Genomic DNA, 17,580 nt, shown 5'->3' on the forward strand with positions numbered 1-17,580 from the left:
AGGAGCATTAGGAGACTCAGTTGATTTGCAAACTTATTTCCAGCTTTATTGGGATAACAAAAAAGAACAACACAGCAAAGCAAACTCACAAGCCGGCGTGGCCATATTCTGACACTGGTGGGGAAAAATAACTGGCCATTTTTCAGGTATGATAATCATGTGGAAGTTGCCTAAAATTAGTTCTTAGTCCTTCCTGATGTTTGGAAATATTTCACTTTGTCTTCTATTGTTTGAGACAGGGCCTCATTATGTACCCCAGGCTGACCTTGAACTCCTGCCTCAACTCTTGAGTAGTAGTATCACAGATATGAGTGTCTCTTGATATGTCTCCTTTATTTATTATGTCCTATAAACCAAGTCAGTTGTGAATCACACTCACAGCAATGCCCCAGTCTCAGTCTCCCAAGAGCTAAGCCTATCAGTGTTCACCACCATGCCTGGCTTGAAATGTTTTTAAGCAGCAAAAACTAAAACAAACGAAGGTAAACCTGTAACTGTTCAGGTGCTGCCAAGCCTAGCCTAGCCACTGCCATGCTCCAGGCTCTGAACAATGTGCCCTCCCTCTGTCCCCCCGCCCGGCAGGTCCACCCATCACATATGCTTCCCAGATTCAGTGTCACAGCCTCCAAAGCACAAGGGTCACTGCCCTCCAGCCAGCTCAGCCCACTCCAGAAACTCTCCTCAACCCTGCCCGGGCAGAGGGCACAAGGACTGTGTTCTGGCTGTTTGTATCTGCAAACCTAGCATGACACCAAGGCTCTGAACTATCTTAATTAGGTTTGCTTTCTTTCCTTCTTTCTTTCTTTCTTTCTTTCTTTCTTTCTTTCTTCCTTTCTTTAAATAGGTATTTATTTTATGTACGTGAGTACACTGTTGCTGTCTTCAGACACACGAAAGAGGGCATCAGATCCCATTACAGATGGTTGTGAGCCACTGTGCTGGCTGGTTTTGTGTGTCAACTTGACACAAGCTGGAGTTATCACAGAAAAGGAGCCTCAGTTGAGGAAATGCCTCCATGAGACCCAGCTGTAAGGCATTTTCTCAACTAGTGATCAAGGGGAAGGGCCCAGCCCATTGTGAGTGGTGCCATCCCTGGGCTGGTGGTCTTGGGTTCTATAAGAGAGCAAGCTGAGCAAGCCAGGGGAAGGTAGCCAGTCAGTAACATCCCTCCACGGCCTCTGCATCAGCTCCTGCTTCCTGACCTGCTTGAGTTCCAGTCCTGACATCCTTTGGTGATGAACAGCAATGTGAATGTGTAAGCTGAATAAACCCTTTCCTCCCCAACTTGCTTCTTGGTCACAATGTCTTGTGCAGAAATAGAAAACTCTGACTAAGACAGCCACTATGTGGTTAGTAGGAATTGAACTCAGGACCTTTGGAAGAACATTCAGTGCTCTTAACCTCTGAGCCATCTCTCCAGCCCTTAACTAGGTTTCCATTGTTGTGATGAAACACCATGACCAAAAGCAACTTGAAGAGGAAAAGGTATTTTTCACTCACAGTCCCACAGCACAGTTCATTCATCACCCAAGAGAGTCAGGGCGGGGTCCTGGGGACAGACACTAAAGCAGAGGCCATGGAGGGTGCTGCTCACTGGCTTCTCCCCATGGCTTGCTCTGCCTGCTTCCTTACATGGCCCAGAGCCACTTTCCCAGAGTGCCATCACACAAGTGGGCTGGGTCCTCCCACATCAATCGTTAATCAAGAAAATATCTCACAGGCCGATCTGACAGGGGCATTTTCTCAATGGAGGTCCCTTCTTCCCAAATGACAGCTTGGGTCAAGTTGACATAAAACTAGCCAGTATATTAACTAATACTGAATACATAGTGAACGAGTGACTGAGTATAGGAACGGGCCAACATTCTTCCTCATTAGTCCCACAAAGGGCAGCAGGCAACCCTGAATGAGGCCTTGGCACTTGACGTCCTGTGTATGGACGGCACATCTAGGAGTGGGCTGATAGCCAGAGCTCTATGTAAGGCCTGCCCTGGGCCTAAGGAACAGCCGCCTTCTGGGTCCCAGTATGAGGCTCAGTGGCAAAGCACACGAGGGAACCTGTACAGTCACTGGTGGCCCTGAGTAAGAGCTGGAGGACGTGAAGCGCTGGCGGCTGGCTCGCTCTTCTAGCATAGACCTCGGGACTCGTCAAGGAGCCTCCCTTTCAGAATAATCTCTGTGCACTATATAATGAAGCATCACCTGTCCCCGTAAGCAAGTCCTCCATCACCTTCCGAGTGGTTTAATATGGAGCTGAACAACTTATAGCAGAACAGGAGAGGACAGGGGGAAAATCCAGGCGGAGACAGGAACTCTGGGAAAGAGAAGACTGAAAGAGAATTAACTAACTAACAAGCCATGTGGTGGGACAGTCCTGGATGACCACGTTTACTTAGATGAGCCAGTTGAGAGTCTGCCATTTAAAAGTCAACTAGTCACTATTAGGGGCTGGTGCCTCAGAGACAGTCCACTCCCTGTAGTCCAGTGACCAGGAACCTATGAACAAGTATCTGAGCTAAAAGAGTTAGTTCCAGACTGGAGAGATGACTCAGTGGTTAAGAGCACTGACTGCTCTTCCAGAGGTCCTGAGTTCAAATCCCAACAACCACATGGTGGCTCACAACCATCTGTAAAGAGATCTGATGCCCTCTTCTGGTGTGTCTGAAGACAGCTACAGTGTACTCATATATATAAATAAACAAATCTTTAAGAGAGAGAGAGAGGGAGGGAGAGAGAGAGCGAGAGCGAGCTATTTCCTGAGCAAATTCAAGTCCTTTCATTTTACAGGTAAGGAAACAAGGCCCAGAGAGGGAATCTGACTGACCCAGAGTCACAGAGCACCACATGACAAACGGACGCCCAAGCTGCTGACTCTGCATATTTCCTCAGCCTGTCCTTAGGTCTCCAGGTTCCACCAGAGGAGCCTTTCCAAAAGCAAACCTGAGCCAACTTCCCGGCCCCACTCTGACAAGAAAGCCCACCTGATGGTACAAACCAAAAGGCCACTCCTAACCCACTGCTGTCCCACACGCCTGTGTAAAATGTTCCACCCCTAAGACACCATGCTTCCACCTCCAAGCCCATTAGTCAGCTCCAAATGCCACACAGTCTGGTGGGGGCGGGGAGGGGTGGGGATGCAGACCCTGGGCTGAGGGTGGAGAGAGACCAAGAGAGTAATCAAGCCAGAGGGCCACTTACCTAATGGTATGGTCGAAGTAGATGTCATCCATGGAGGCTGTGACACAGGGACAGCCAGCATGCCTCTCCGCTGGCTCAGGAGAAGAAAGCCAGATGTTAGCAGCCTCCCCGTGTCACATGGACCTCTGAACCAAGTATCTTCCAGAGGCTTCTCCGAAAGGAGTTCCCACCCTTCTTCCCCACTTCTGCTTCCTTGCTTCAGAGCCTTGCTCTGGAGCCCTTTCCCTGACCACACAGCTGCCTCAGGGCCTCTCAAACCCTGCTGGCGTAGCCAAGTCACTGTTAGACCCTAGAGGCTGAACATGGAAAGGATCGTGAACACTCACAGTCCGTCCCTGTGTCTGGCCTTTCTCTACCAGCCAGCCAATCGGGAAATTGCTGTGGTTAAGGGCGCAATAGAGGCAGACACGGACATCAGCGTGTATACCAACACACAGGGGTGGGTAACTGGCGGGGAGGGACAGGCTGCCTTGACAACTAGGTGAACAGAGGCAGGGCACCAGCAGGACCTAAGACCAGAAGGGGAACAAGTGTGGTACTCATGAGAGAGGAAGAGATCATCTTTAAAAACCGAGGCCCCTGCCTCGGTTCTACGGGGCAAACAGTGGGGATGGGATGTCGACCCTGGAGCACGGCCTCACCTGATAGGCAGGCTGTGGTGTCGATCCATTTGAGCAACTGCCCAATGCTCAGCTCCCCACGGTGGTTAGTGTGGCAGGGCAGCACCAGCTGGCTCATCTGCACCTCCGTGGGGTTCCGGTAGCCTTCACCCTCTGCCATGGCGGAAGCGTCTCCGGACTCCGGATGAGAGACTGACTTCCGGGATGTCCGACTAGAGAACATAGAGGCGAAGCCCTGGGGACAAGTGAAGACGGCATGGTCAGTATTCTACACATCTCTGCACTGCCGAAACCTGACACCTCCAGAACAGAGAATTAGAGAAGCTGCTAGGACCACCTCCCACCAGCCTCATCAGGAGTGGTCATCACCTCCAGACCAGGATCTAAGAGTTCACTCCCTCTTAGGAGAGAGTCTACTTCTTTGTAGACTCTAGTCTGCTAGTGGGCGACTTCCTTACACTGACTTATTTTTTGAACAGGCTCCACAGCTTTGGCTCTGAGCTCTCGCTCTTCCTCATCCTCTACACGGCTGGAATTATAGACATGCTGCCATATTTGATTCCTGACTTTCTGTCTTGAGAAAGTCAAAAAGGGAGTAGGGGGCTAGACAGATAGTTTAGCAGTTAGGAGGACTTGCTGGGGTCTGGAGAGACGGCTCAGTGGTGACTGTTCTTCCAGAGGTCCTGAGTTCAATTCCCACCAACCACATGGTGGTTCACAGCCATCTGTAATGGGATCTGATGCCCTCTTAAGGTGAAGACAGCTACAGTGTACTTATATACATAAAATAAATAAGTAAATCTTAAAAAAAAAAAGCACTTGTTGCAAAGTCTGAGGCTCAGAATTCAGATCCCAGCACCCACATGACAAACTGAGTGTGGTGTTTTGAATGAGAATGTTCTCCCCACCCCCACCCCTCCATAGGCTCATATATGTGAATGCTTGGTCCCTAGTTCTGTTTAAGAAGGATCAGGAAGGGGCTGGAGAGATGGCTCAGTGGTTAAGAGCACTGACTGCTCTTCCAGAGGTCCTGAGTTCAATTCCCAGCAACCACATGGTGGCTCACAACCATCTATAATCATGTCTGGTGCCTTCTTCTGGCCTGCAGGTGCATACATGCAGGCAGAAAGCTGTATGATGTATACATAATAAATAAATAAATGTTAAAAAAAAAGAAGGATCAGGAAGTGTTGTTTCCTTAAAAAACAAAGAAATATTATAAGATTTTTTTTAAACCCCAGGTGTGGGCTACAAGGCTACTTCAGATTGTCCACAGCAACTGACTATGATTCGTCTCGTGCTCTAGCAGGGGCATAATTTTGCCAGCGTCAGAGAGTTTCCATGATTGTGGGATGTTAGGAATTCAGGAGACTTTTCCCAGGGTATATAAATAAATGCTAGGGCCCTGGGGATGGGGGGACGGTTAGATAATTGGATGTTGGTTGTTGGTTGTTGGTTGTTGGTCACGGTCTGTGAAGTAGTTGTGCACAGAGAAGGAATTAGATTTCCTGCCAGTGAAGATGGAACTTGCCCCAAGGAACTCGATGCCCCTCACCAGCAGGAAGTAGTCCAACGATAACATGGCCCCCTTCCCCTCTATTCTTTTTCCTCTCCTATCTAATATTAGCGGTTGAAAGGGTGGAGAAGGAAGGAAGAAAGAACAACCCATGAAGTAGCAGAAGTCCAGCTACAAGGTGTGGCCTTGTTGTAGGATGTGTGTCACTGGGGCAGGCTTTGAAGAACCCAGTGCCATTCCCAGTTAGCTCTCTGCCTCATGGTTGTGACTCAGCTACTGCTCCAAGCCATGCTTACCTCCCCGCTGCCATGCTCCCTGCCATGGTGGTCAAGGACTCACCCTCTGACACTGTAAGGCCACAGTACACTCTTCTAAAACTTGCCTTGGTCATGGAGTCCCTACAGAGCAAAAGTGACTAAAACCTCGAGCATCTTACAAACTCCTGCAAGCGTAGCTCCGAGGTGGGCAGAGCCAGGAGAGAAAGTGTGGCATTCCTGAGAGGGAACGGGACCTTCCTGCCTGAGAACAGGAAAAGGTCACCAAGCTTGAAGCCCCCCCTCTCGTGTGTAGGTTCTAGAACTTTCTCTGTTGGTTCTTAGGCTGTATCAAATGACTGACAATGATGACCCAGAGCTCCATACTCGGTAGATCTGAGGAACCCTGGGCTTGCTGCCTTCCACCCTAGCCAAGAAAATGTGAGCTCTGGGTTCAGAGAGAAACTCTGACTCAAAGAAATAGGTGGAAAGTGATAATGGAGACCCTTGATGCCTTCTTTTGGCACACCTGCACACACATACACACACATACACACACACACACACACACACACACACACACCAAATAAATTAATTAGATACATTTTTAAATGTAGCAGGTACACACAGGAAGGAGTCACAGGTCTCTACTTCAGCATCAAAAATTCTGAGATAGTCTCAAAATTAAATGGAAGGTGCAGACATTGTACTGAGACACAGAGGTCACAAAAGGACAAGCACTAGAAGTCACCCATAGGGCATCCTTGGATCAAGTTCACAGTACAATGGGAGGGCTAAGAGCTGAGCTACTGCTTAACAGGGTGAGCAGAGGGCAGACTCTGGTTCAAGACTATAAGTTCTAGAGGTGGGGCTGGAGAGATGGCTCAGTGGTTAAGAGCACTGACTGCTCTTCCGGAGGTCCTGAGTTCAATTCCCAGCAACCACATGGTAGCTCACAGTTATCTGTAGTGGGATCCGATGCTCTCTTCTGGTGTATCTGGAGATGACAATGTACTCACATATATAAAATAAATCTTAAAAAAAAAAATGAAGTTCTGGAGCTAGTGAGTGGTGAAGGGGGCTCAATATCAGCAGTTAATCCCACTGATCGATACATTTTAATTCCCAGATGTGGTGGCACACACGTGTAATCCCAGTACTTGGGAAACAGAAGCATCTAGATCTCTGCTGAGTCAAAGCCAGCCATAGCTACATGGCGAGCTCCATGCCAGTCTGGGCTCCATAGTGAGACACTGCTTAAGAAGAGGAGGGGGAAGAGGGGGTAGGAGAGGGAGGAGAAGGAGGGGGAAGAAGGGGGAGGAGAAAAAGAGGAAGAAGGAAGAAGAGAAAGACAGAGGAGGGAAGGAAGGAAAGGAAAGGAAAGAGAGAAAGTTTAAAGTAGTAAATTCTAAAGCAAATGGGGCAAGGCAAAAGCAGATTGCTGAGCGGCACTGAAAATAGTAAGGTCTGATGCTGATCTCACTGTAAACAGTGAGAGCCAAGGCTCTCCATTCCCCAGAGACCTGGGAAGGGCACTGCCTTAGTGCACACTCACTACCGTGACTTCCAGAGCACTGCTGAAGCCCCTGCTGCGTGGTCCTCAGGCCGAGCACCGTCAGGCTCCCACTGTTGGTTCATAGCGGCCCTGGGAGTGACAGCGTCCTGTAAATTTGCTGTGGTCGAGCCAGGAAAGAAGGCGTATGAGGAATTCTACAGAAACTACGATTCCATGAAAGATTTTGAAGAGAGGAGGAAGGCTGGTATCAAAAGTGATTTTCAAATGTAAAGAATTTTTTTGAATTGAGTTCCATAGACATTCATCACTGAGCTGTGTTCCTGAACTATGAAACATGAACATGTGGGCTAAGAAGCCGTTTCTTTCAATAAGCAGTCAGCAATTGCATGAAACCAACAGTGAGCCCTGGGGCTGGGGGATGGCTCTTAAGTGCTTCACGTGTGTAAATCTAATTTTATTCCAACAACAGACTTGTGAGGCAGGTGCTCTGTTAGCACCATGTCACAGACAAGGACACTGAGGCTGGAGTCAAGGGCAAAGCCCAGCTGCAGTCTCAGGGGTCTGGTTGTGAACTGAGCTCCTGTGAGCTATACACACTGCCCCCAGAGTCTCCTGGGACAAGAAGAGGCTAAAGCCCTGGGCCTTGGAAGCAGCAGCACCAAGTGCTATGTGTTCACATTACAGTGACAGGTATGAGCCCAGTTCAGCTCACACTGGAATGAGGGCACAACTGGCTGGCGGACCACAGTCTCTCATAAGGGTGCTGAAGCCAACCTGAGGACGTCAAAGCATACCAAGGTAACACGTTCAAAACCCATGACTGCTAGGATGATAGAGACGACCTGGGCCTGTCTGACTCAGAACTGCTGTGCCTCCCAGAAATACAGCTTCTTTCAAGAGTCCCTGAGCACTTAGGAGGCAGAGACAGGCAGATCTGTGAGTGAGTCTAAGGCCAGTCTGGTCTACGAGTGAGTTTCAGGAAAGACAGGGTTACATAGAGAAACCCTGTCTCAGAAAAGAAGGAGGAAGAAGAAAAGAGAGAGAGAAAGAAAGGAAGGAAAGAAGGAAGGAAGGAAGGAAGGAAGGAAGAAAGAGCATACAAAAAAGGAAGGAAGGACAGACGGACAGACGAGAAAAGAGTCCTTGAGTGCCAGGCACAGTGGTGGACCACAGTGGGAGAGGAGGACAGTAGACCTAGGAACTGTTGGCCTGGTTGGGAGTCCACACCAAACAGCTGCCCATCTTTCAGGCTCTCAGAGGCAACCTAAAGCCTGCTACACTTGAAGCAGCAGACCCTGTTGCTATGGAAACCGCTGCCAAAGGCAGCTCCAGCCTGGCTGTGCACTGGGAGCCTGCACGGATGGTGATGCAGGTGGCTAGATTTCTGGGTGTGGTCGCCCAGAGAGGAGGACAGTAGGTTCTGTTTTCCCACATCACTCAGAGGGTGAGAAGCATTTAGAACATTCTAGACCAGTGACTCCAACCTTCCTGATGCTGCAACCCTTTAAAGCAGTTACTCACGTCACAGTGACCCCCAACTGTAAAATTATTTCATTGCCACTTCATGACTGTAATTTTGCTACTGTTATGAATTGTCGGGTAAGTATCTGATATGCAGGATCTCTGATATGTGACCCCTGTAAAAGGGTTGGTGGAACCCCAAAGGGGTCACAACCCACAGGTTTGAACCACTGTTCTAGACTGAAGCCCTGGGAGAGCTGAGGAAACACAGGAGGCAAGATGCAGAGGGTAGGTAAGTAAAACAAAAGACGTCTGCGTGGGGATTCCCATTGGTGATCACGAACACAGTGGAGACCTACGTGCCCAAATGGTGTCCTGAATTACCACATCCTTGGCCTCACGGGATGCTCACCAGGAATGCAGAGATCGTGGCCCATCTTACAGATAAGGAAACTGAGAACAGCTAAGTCCAGGCCAGTCATCAGCACTTGGGATCCAGCCTCTCCTGCTCCTCCGCTTCAATCCTGAAAGCCTCCCTCTTCCCATGCTGGAGGGTGGCCATCCCTTCATACTCCGTAATGTCTAAAGACAGGACTAATGTCTCTGTGGCTCTTTTGTTCATTCATTCATTCATTCATTCATTCATTCAATCAATCAATCATTTGACAAGCACCTCTTCTGCACACTGGGCCCCAAGTCAAATGTGAAAGATACCAGATGCATTGGGCCCACAGACAGTAAGACCTCAGCAGAGACAAACAGAAACAGACTTAAGTACAAATCCCATCCTGTCCCTCAGACACTGTGATTTCAAAGAAAAGCCCTTTCTTCCCTGAGCCAAGCCCTAGATCCAAGATTCTGGGTTCTAGCCTGAGTTCTGAGCTACCTAGTTTCCGATGGAAAGTCATGGGGTCATCACCCTTTGAAACAAAAATGTCATGCTTGAGAGGACCTCACTGCTGTTGTCTCCCTACTCTGCAAAAGGAGAGGTGCAGACCCCATGCTCATGCCCAGGCAGCAGGATCGGGTCCTCCAATTACTATCACATAAACACTCAGCTTCCACTCGCTCCTTGAGCTCCAAGGAAATCGGCTCACTCCCAGAGCCAAGGTGGGCAGGCAGCCAGCAGGAGGCAGGAATGTGTACAGCAGGGAAAGCTTTAGCCAATGGGGACTCTAGAGCATGGCCACTCCTCCCAAGACAGCCAAAGCCAAGATGAAGTCAGGGCCAGCCAGGCAAGCAGGGCCAAGACAGCTGACAGCGAGGGCGGGCATGTGGAGGTCAGAGTCAGGCCTTCTTCCCAGACTGCGGCTATGCCAGGCGCTGGCCCCGGGTCACCCCAAACCTGGCCAGATTTAAGTCCTGACCCCAGCTGACCAGGCCACGGACTTTGTTTCCATCCTCCTGGCCCATGTGGCCCCATTGCATCAGAGCAGAAGAGACCACTTTGCCCAAACCCTGTACAGTGAGATTTGAGACACAAAGGGAAAAGCTGGCCAGTGATGTTTAGATGAGAAGCCAGGGCTGCTGCTAAGTAACCTGATAGCTTCCCATCTATTTCCTCCATGATCCTAGTAGCCAGGTCTGGTGATCCCAGCTCTGTAAACAAACACGCAGTCCAGCCCACTGTCCGCCCACTCTGGACCCTGTATTCCTAATGGTACACATTTCCACAGCCTGACCTCAGGCCCCCACACTCTACTGGCCATTCTCAGACTCCACTAAACAACCATGTCTATAGCCACTTGCTATGCCTTGCCTTCCAGGGAGACCTAATCAGATTCCATAATACCCCTGCAAAGAGGTCTTTTTGTGGCACTTTGCCCTTTCAGGCACAGGTGTGTAGTCCTCGCCAGGCACATTCCTCACTGTCGGATGCAGAGTGAAGACAGGAGACGAATGGTATTGGGTGCCTGAAGGCCAAGCCAAGAGGGTTCCCTTTCAATCCTGAAAAACCCTGTAGAAGGGAATGCCCTATGGTAGTTAATGAGGACAGTGAGCACAGTTTATGAGCCCATTCTGGAGTAGCAGTCCTAGTATAAGGGGGATGTAGTATCCTGGAGGGAGACCCTGGCTTAGGAACCCTTGAAGGAACTCCTCATGAAACAGGTGTTGGGACCACTTGGCTTAGGTTCGAGTGCAATTACGTAATGAACCTGTACGATCTCAGGCAAGCTGTTCAACCTCAGTTCCCTTGCTCATAGAAATGGCAGCGGAAGCCAGACCTGGTGACACATGCCTTTGATCCTATCACTGGGAGGCAGAAGCAGGCAAATCTATGAGTTCAAGGCCAGCCTGGTTTACATAGTGAGTTCCAGGATATCCAAGGCTGCACCGAAAGACCCTGTCTCAAAACAACAACAACAACAACAACAACAACAACAACAACAACAACAACAACAAAAGATTGTAACACCTGTCCCAAGGGTTATGGAAGAGACAGCACTAAGGAGATTAATCATGAAACACTCCTAGCACCCTCCATCCATGGAGGGCATTGACTGAGCACTTTTAGCACTGTGAAACTGAGTCAGACACTGTCTTTTCCCCACCATGAATACAGCAGGGCCACAGCACAACCGAGGGCAGGGGTTAGGGGGTGGTTATCATCAGCCTCCAGGAGGGAGGCTGGGAGAATCTGAAACACCAGCAATCTATGGACCCCTGAACCACAAGGCAGGGCTTCAATCCCTGACACAGTCCACAGTCAGAGTTCTTCCCTCCCTTCCCCCATCCTGTCTCTCCCTAGGCTCCATGGAGAGCTGGAAGGGCATCCCACAAGGAGGTAGCCAAAGAGCTCTCTGGCCCACCCTGGGAGCCACCAGGCAGGCAGGCCCCATGAAAGGCCTCATTGTCTGAAACCAGCTTCACTGAGCCATGTAATGGTGTTGTCTAAACTGGATGCTGTCCTCACAAAGGAGGCACAGCCCCTGCCTCTCAGAGATCCCAGCTATACACACACGCACACCACACACAAATGCACACCCCACAGAACACACATTGAAAGCAAGAACTTAAACAAATCGAGTTAAGAAACCAGGTAAGGAAGGAGTGGCTCAAAGAAGTGGCACAAAGGGGGATATTGTGGTTTCCAATCCCAAAAGAGAGATTGGAAGGAAGGAGCCCAGGGAACTGTTCCTCCATCTTCCTATGGTCTATACCATCAGGCTACAACATTGTCTGCACCTAGGACCCAAGCAAGCATCTAGGCATTACTTGCTTCTTGCTACAGTGTGCCAGCACTGCTCATTTCAAGTCTGGGATCGGGAGAGCAATGAACCAGTGCTTTTTGGTTAAGCATCTCCTCCGTGTCAGCTTAAGCATCAGGGCCCATGTTAGGTGTTTCCATATTCTCATTATCCACCCCGCACAGCATCTGCCTCTACTGACAAAGCACAGAGGAGAGAAGGCACATGGCTTCCTAGGGATGGCACCTCAGTCACCCCAAGCCCACTAGCAAAGGACCATGGGTAGCTCTCCCCAGCATTTCTGCAAGCCCTCCATTTAAGAAGGGCAGAGACTGGGAGAAGTGAAGAAAATGACCCTAAGTCACACAGCCAGCAACGGAGGAAGGAACAAAGCCCAGGGCCCTGGGTCCCATACCAGAGGTCATGAGCTGATATGAGCTGATCAGGCTGCTACATGTGCAGCCAGCGCGCTTGCCTTACTTCTGAGCTCTCACTGAGCTTCCTAGGGTGGAGAGGGGGAGAAGGACCTGAACTCGATATGGAGAAGAAGGAAAGGAAGGCTATGTTAGGGACAAGCATTTGCTTTCTGCCCCTCAAAGCCCAGCCTCAGCTGGTATCTTCAGCCCTGCCACTTGGCCTCCTAGAGCTGAATATAAATGGCACTCTCGGCACATCAACCCCATGAGACCTGAGCCGGTCACTCTCATCTCAGTTTCTATATCTGCCAAATGCCGGAGGCTAGTGAGCCCACTGGGACAGCTAAACTCAAAATCACAGGGAGGGACTGGGCATGGTAGTGCCTGCCTGTGATCCCAGCACGTTAGAGGCTGCTCCAGCAAGGAAAAGGCAAATTAGAGGCCAGCCTGGGATCCACAGAGAGACGGTGATGGTCTAAATGAGAATGGCCCTGTAAGTCATGTCTGTCCTGTGTCACCATACTCTGCCCCCTACCCACACACAGTTGGCGGAACTATTCAGGAAGGACTAGCAGGTGTGGCCTTATTGGAGGAAGAAGTGTATCACTGGGAGTGGGCTTTGAGGTGTGAAAAGACTCCCCCCATTCCCAGTTAGTGCTCTCTTCTCTCTGCCTTCTACTTGCACACAGGACGTAGCTCTCAGCTGCTTCTCCAGTCCTGTGCCTCCCTGACTGCTGTGACGCTTCTCACTATGATAGTCATGGACTCCCTCTCTGAAGCTGCAAACAAAGCCCTCAGTTAAAAGATGTCTTGGTTGGGGCTGGAGAGATGGCTCAGAGGTTAAGAGCACTGACTGCCCTTCCAGGGATCTTGAGGTCAATTCCCAGCAACCACATGGTGGCTCACAACCATTGGTAATGGGATCTGATGCCCTCTTCTGGAGTGTACAATATACTCACATACACTAAGCAAATCTTTTTTTTTTTTTAATGCCTTGGTCATGGTGTTTTTCTCACTGCAACAGAAAAGTAAGACAGACAGTGTTTCAAAAAACAATAAAGTCGGGGCTGGGGATTTAGCTCAGTGGTAGAGCGCTTACCTAGGAAGCGCAAGGCCCTGGGTTCGGTCCCCAGCTCCGAAAAAAAGAACCAAAAAAAAAAAAAAAAAACAATAAAGTCATGGGACATAAATAAGTACTGGCCAGGGTATGGAGAGGACCCCCTAGTGTCCGGGCAGCAATGTTTAAGGGTTGAACAAGTTAGAGGATCTGGAGACACTGGTCAGTAGGAAGGACTGTGATGGTCTTGCAGAAATCCAGAGCTCAGTTCCCAGCACCCACTTCAGAAGGCTCACAGTTGCCTGTAACTCCAGCTCCAGACTCTGACACCCTCTTCTGACCTCCATGAGCAGCCACATGTGCATAAACCTACATGTATACATAAAGTACGTTTTAAAGCTAAACAGAAACACCTCATGTCTGAGCCCCCTTACTCCTAGTGTAGTCCCTCAATTTTTTTTTTTGAAAAATTTTAAAGATAGCAAAATAGGTCCTCAAAATATACAAATACACAAGCTTCAAGTTCAGTTAGGAACCGTGTCTCAACAAACATAGTAAAGAACAAGATGAGGAAGATACACAGCACTGACCTCTGACCCCCAGCCACCTGTACACAGACACACAGGAACACTTGTGCTCGCACGCCCATGCATACACTAGGGGAACGGAAGCTAGAGTGTGCCAGCATGACACCCTGCATGGGTTGGAAGCCTGAGGGACAGGGATCAACTGGCTCTAGGGCCTCACTTTCTCATCTTTCAAATGGCCCTCGGCCAAATTGTCTTCAAGACTTTCCAGCCCTGAAAGGCTCCCTGCAGGAAGAACTACTTTAAAGGCCTCCAAGGCATGTCAACCTCCCCTTAGCACTGCTCTCCATGATGACACGATGACACGATTAGTTAACTGTGGGAATGTTAAAAAAAAAAAAAAAAAGACACACAGGGTGAGTGTCCTCTCTCAATTCTCCATTCTCGAGTCTCAGTACCCACATGGCTTTAGAAGTAAGTCTGGCTTGTTGTGAAGCAAATTTAAGAGTTTATTCAGTGGGTCCCCCCATTCCAGTTAATACCATAGCAGGAAGAATGCAGATCATAAGCCCCTGTTCCCTTACCCCATTCTAGAACTCAGCATAACATTACCTACCTCCCTCCACCACAAGGATAAAAATAACCTCGTTTGCAACCTGATGCCTGCCATCAGCCAGTCATCAGAACTGCCCAGGCCCACCCAGGAACTGGAAGGACACCAGATGAATCACAGGAATTGTCTAACTGCAATCACACACACACACAAACACACACACACACACACACACACACACACACACACACACTGCCTGACCCATGGACAAATACTGGAAGAGCTTTCACTGACCATATGGGAGCCCAGAGAGGCCCAACATGGAGTCCAGGGAGCTCAACTCTATGTCAGAGAGGACTGGAGGCCATGCCTCCTACTTGGCTACCTGCAGCCTTTGTCCTAACATCTTGATGCCAAGAAGGGCTTAGAAATTTATTATACCCATTGGAAAATATCAATGGTCAAACAGAGTCACAGAAGGTCTCTGTCCCAGGTCTTTTTTTTTTTTTTAAAGATTTATTTATTTATTTTATGCATATGAGTACACTGTAGCTGTCTTCAGACACACCAGAAGAGGGCATCAGATCTCATTACAGATGGTTGTGAGCCACCAGGTGGTTGCTGGGAATTGAACTCAGGACCTCTGGAAGAGCAGTCGGTGCTCTTAACCGCTGAGCCATCTCTCCAGCCCTGTCCCAGGTCTTAAATGAGTGAGCAAAACCAGAAGCTCTTGGGCAAATCATCACAGGGTCATTTCCTTCTCAAAGAAGCCGCATCTACATTGAAGGTCCTTGAAAATGGCTGGACCGTTGGCTGACTTGAACACTGTGACTGTGATGGAACAAGCCTGTCTTTGTTTCTTGTCAGAGGCTAGGGAGATGGGTGTTGAGACACAGTCTCTCTCTGTAGCTCAGGCCGGCCTCACACTCACGACCTTCCTCCTGAGTCAGTGCTGGGATTATAGTATGTCTCTAGCCTTTCCCAAAGCCATTCACAATCATCTCCACATGGGACCCAACATCCTCCTAACTGTCAGGAAGCCTCTTGGGATGTGTGACTAACCTCGCAGGCCGATACCCTTCATTCTTTCACCAACCCCAAAGTTAAAACTGCAGCAAGCGACCTGTCTGTAGACGGCAGCACTCTCTACTGTAGCACACTTACCTGAAGCTTCCAGTGACGCACTACGGCAACACACGAACTTAGACATACCTGCCCCCATCTCCATCCAAGGTGTTTTGAGGATTAACACAGATCTCTGAAACCATGGGCACCAGGCTCACGGTGAGGTGCCATGGTGGGAGGCGCTATACGGAAGAGGCTAGAGAGCAAGGAGTAGCTAGACAGCACAGAACCCAGAAGCTCCCAGAAGCTCGTCTCCCGCTTTGGGAAACAGGAACATAGAGAAGGGAGGTTCTGGACTCTGTGGATGGCATTTGAGTCTAATCCAGCCCAAGTATCTGTGAGTGGCCTGGGTGCCTGGCTTCCCTTCTGCCCACTTAGATATCCTTTTGCGCCTGGCACCCCAATAAGCCAGTCTCCTTGTTTGTGAAACAAGACTCTGAAGACTTCACGTGGCTGACCTGAGGTGTGCATGAGGGGACATAGCCAAAGGACTTGGCCAATCACAGTGGTTCTGACCTCCATCTGCTCAAGGGCTGGCCACCAGACTGGGTCAGCCTCCCCAGGAAGTACATCTAAGCCGGCTGCCATCCCAGAGTCAGGGTCGAGATGAAAGACAGACTAGGCAAGAAGTAACATGGGAAATGCTGTCACACCCAGGGGTGCAGGGGTCATGTGACCAGGATTCAGCCTTCCCCTGGACAGTATGACCACTCCAGCATCTCTGTATTCAGGAACCTACGATGTACCTGAACTTAACAGTCTACCGGATGCGAGCATGTATTTCACCTCTCAGAGCTCAGGTTCCTTAGTTCATGAAGCTGAAAGGGGTACATGGGCAGGTAAGAAGGAGAATAATTACCCCCTCTGAAGACATTTGGTTTTTGAGATGGAATCTCACTCTGAGCCAAGGCTGACCTCAAACTTACCATGTAGCCCAGGCTGGTCTTAAACTAGCAAGTGCTTCCCACGTGCTGGTATTACAGACTTCCACCCACCATGCTCAGCCGCATTCACCTTTCAAATCTTCACACAGCCCTAATAGCTGAGTGTCCCCTTCCCATTTTACAGATGGGGAAGCAGAGGCTCTCGAGAAGAGTAAGCAGCTTGCGCCTACACACAGAAGATCGCCCGGCTGATAAGGACAGAACTAAGACTCGGGTGCACATCTGCATAGCTCAGAATCTAAGGCTGCTTGACCATTTTGCTGTACTATTGCCCGTCCAGCAGACAGGATAGTCATTTCTGTCTCTGGGCATTTGACCCTACCACAGGCAGGCCAGGCCAGCATCCACATCTATATTCGGGTTTCCTGAGAATCCTCCTCGTGTCCCTTCATGTCCTCTTGCAGGGAAACTTTCTGAAACACCGGCTGCTGGTCCATCACCGAGGAGGGAAATGCTGGAAATGACTCTGTCCCTCCAGACAGACTGCTCAGGAACAGTCCTGTGATCACCACACCCTCCAGCAGCAGCTCCAGCATGAGCTTGTTTGCCCCCAAAACATAGGGCTCTCTCCCTCCTGTAAACCCTTCTCCTATCCAGTCCTTTCATCCCTCACCCTCTGCTTGGCCTCGCTGCAGGCCTCCTACATTAGACCATTCGCCACTGCCCACTCCCACCCCCAATCACCAGAAGCCCTAGAGAGTGACTAGAAGGTTTTGACCACAAGCAATCTAACCCCAATGTGAACTTAACCCCCTGCCCCATATCCCCCAAGAGACATTCTGGTCACACCCAGCCCAAAACCCCCACTGACATCAAGTGATTCCTCCATGCAGAACTCTGACACTGAGGTCGGTCTGCCATTCAGAGGGCTGTGAAGGAAAGACCTGGCTTCTCCCCATCAGAAGTCTTCACACCCTCCCCACTGCATGGCCAAGAATGCAGCCTGTCCCTGCCTGTTACCATGGCAACAGGAAGCCAGGCAGTGGGCCCAGACCCTGCCATCCTGCAAACCACCTCATTTACCCTGGAGCTGGGTACAGCAGCCACAGATAGCACAATTCCTTCTAGAGAGGAGACAAGAACAAGCAGCGGGAAGGGGCAGAAAAAAAGAGAAATCGGTTACAGAGAGAGGGAGAAACAAAATCAGAGAGAGAGAAAAGAAAAGACACAAGGAGGAGGGAAGGAGAGCAGAAAAGAGATGTGGG

General features: G+C 49.8%; 1 protein-coding gene across 2 annotated transcripts in view; it reads right to left on the reverse strand.

The window, feature by feature from the left end:
• The window catches only part of Acot11 (acyl-CoA thioesterase 11), a 48,272-nt gene that overhangs the window by 17,326 nt on the left and 13,366 nt on the right, over window positions 1–17,580 (reverse strand). For both annotated transcript variants that reach the window (NM_001271383.1, XM_039109105.2), the window contains exons 2-3: window positions 3,840–4,053; window positions 3,199–3,268 (exon numbers count right to left, since the gene is read on the reverse strand). In NM_001271383.1, the coding sequence (NP_001258312.1) occupies window positions 3,199–3,268; window positions 3,840–4,053 (284 nt within the window). The remainder of the gene's footprint in view (window positions 1–3,198; window positions 3,269–3,839; window positions 4,054–17,580) is intronic.

This window comes from Rattus norvegicus, chromosome 5 (assembly GCF_036323735.1).
Source record: "Rattus norvegicus strain BN/NHsdMcwi chromosome 5, GRCr8, whole genome shotgun sequence".
Lineage (NCBI taxonomy): Eukaryota > Metazoa > Chordata > Mammalia > Rodentia > Muridae > Rattus > Rattus norvegicus.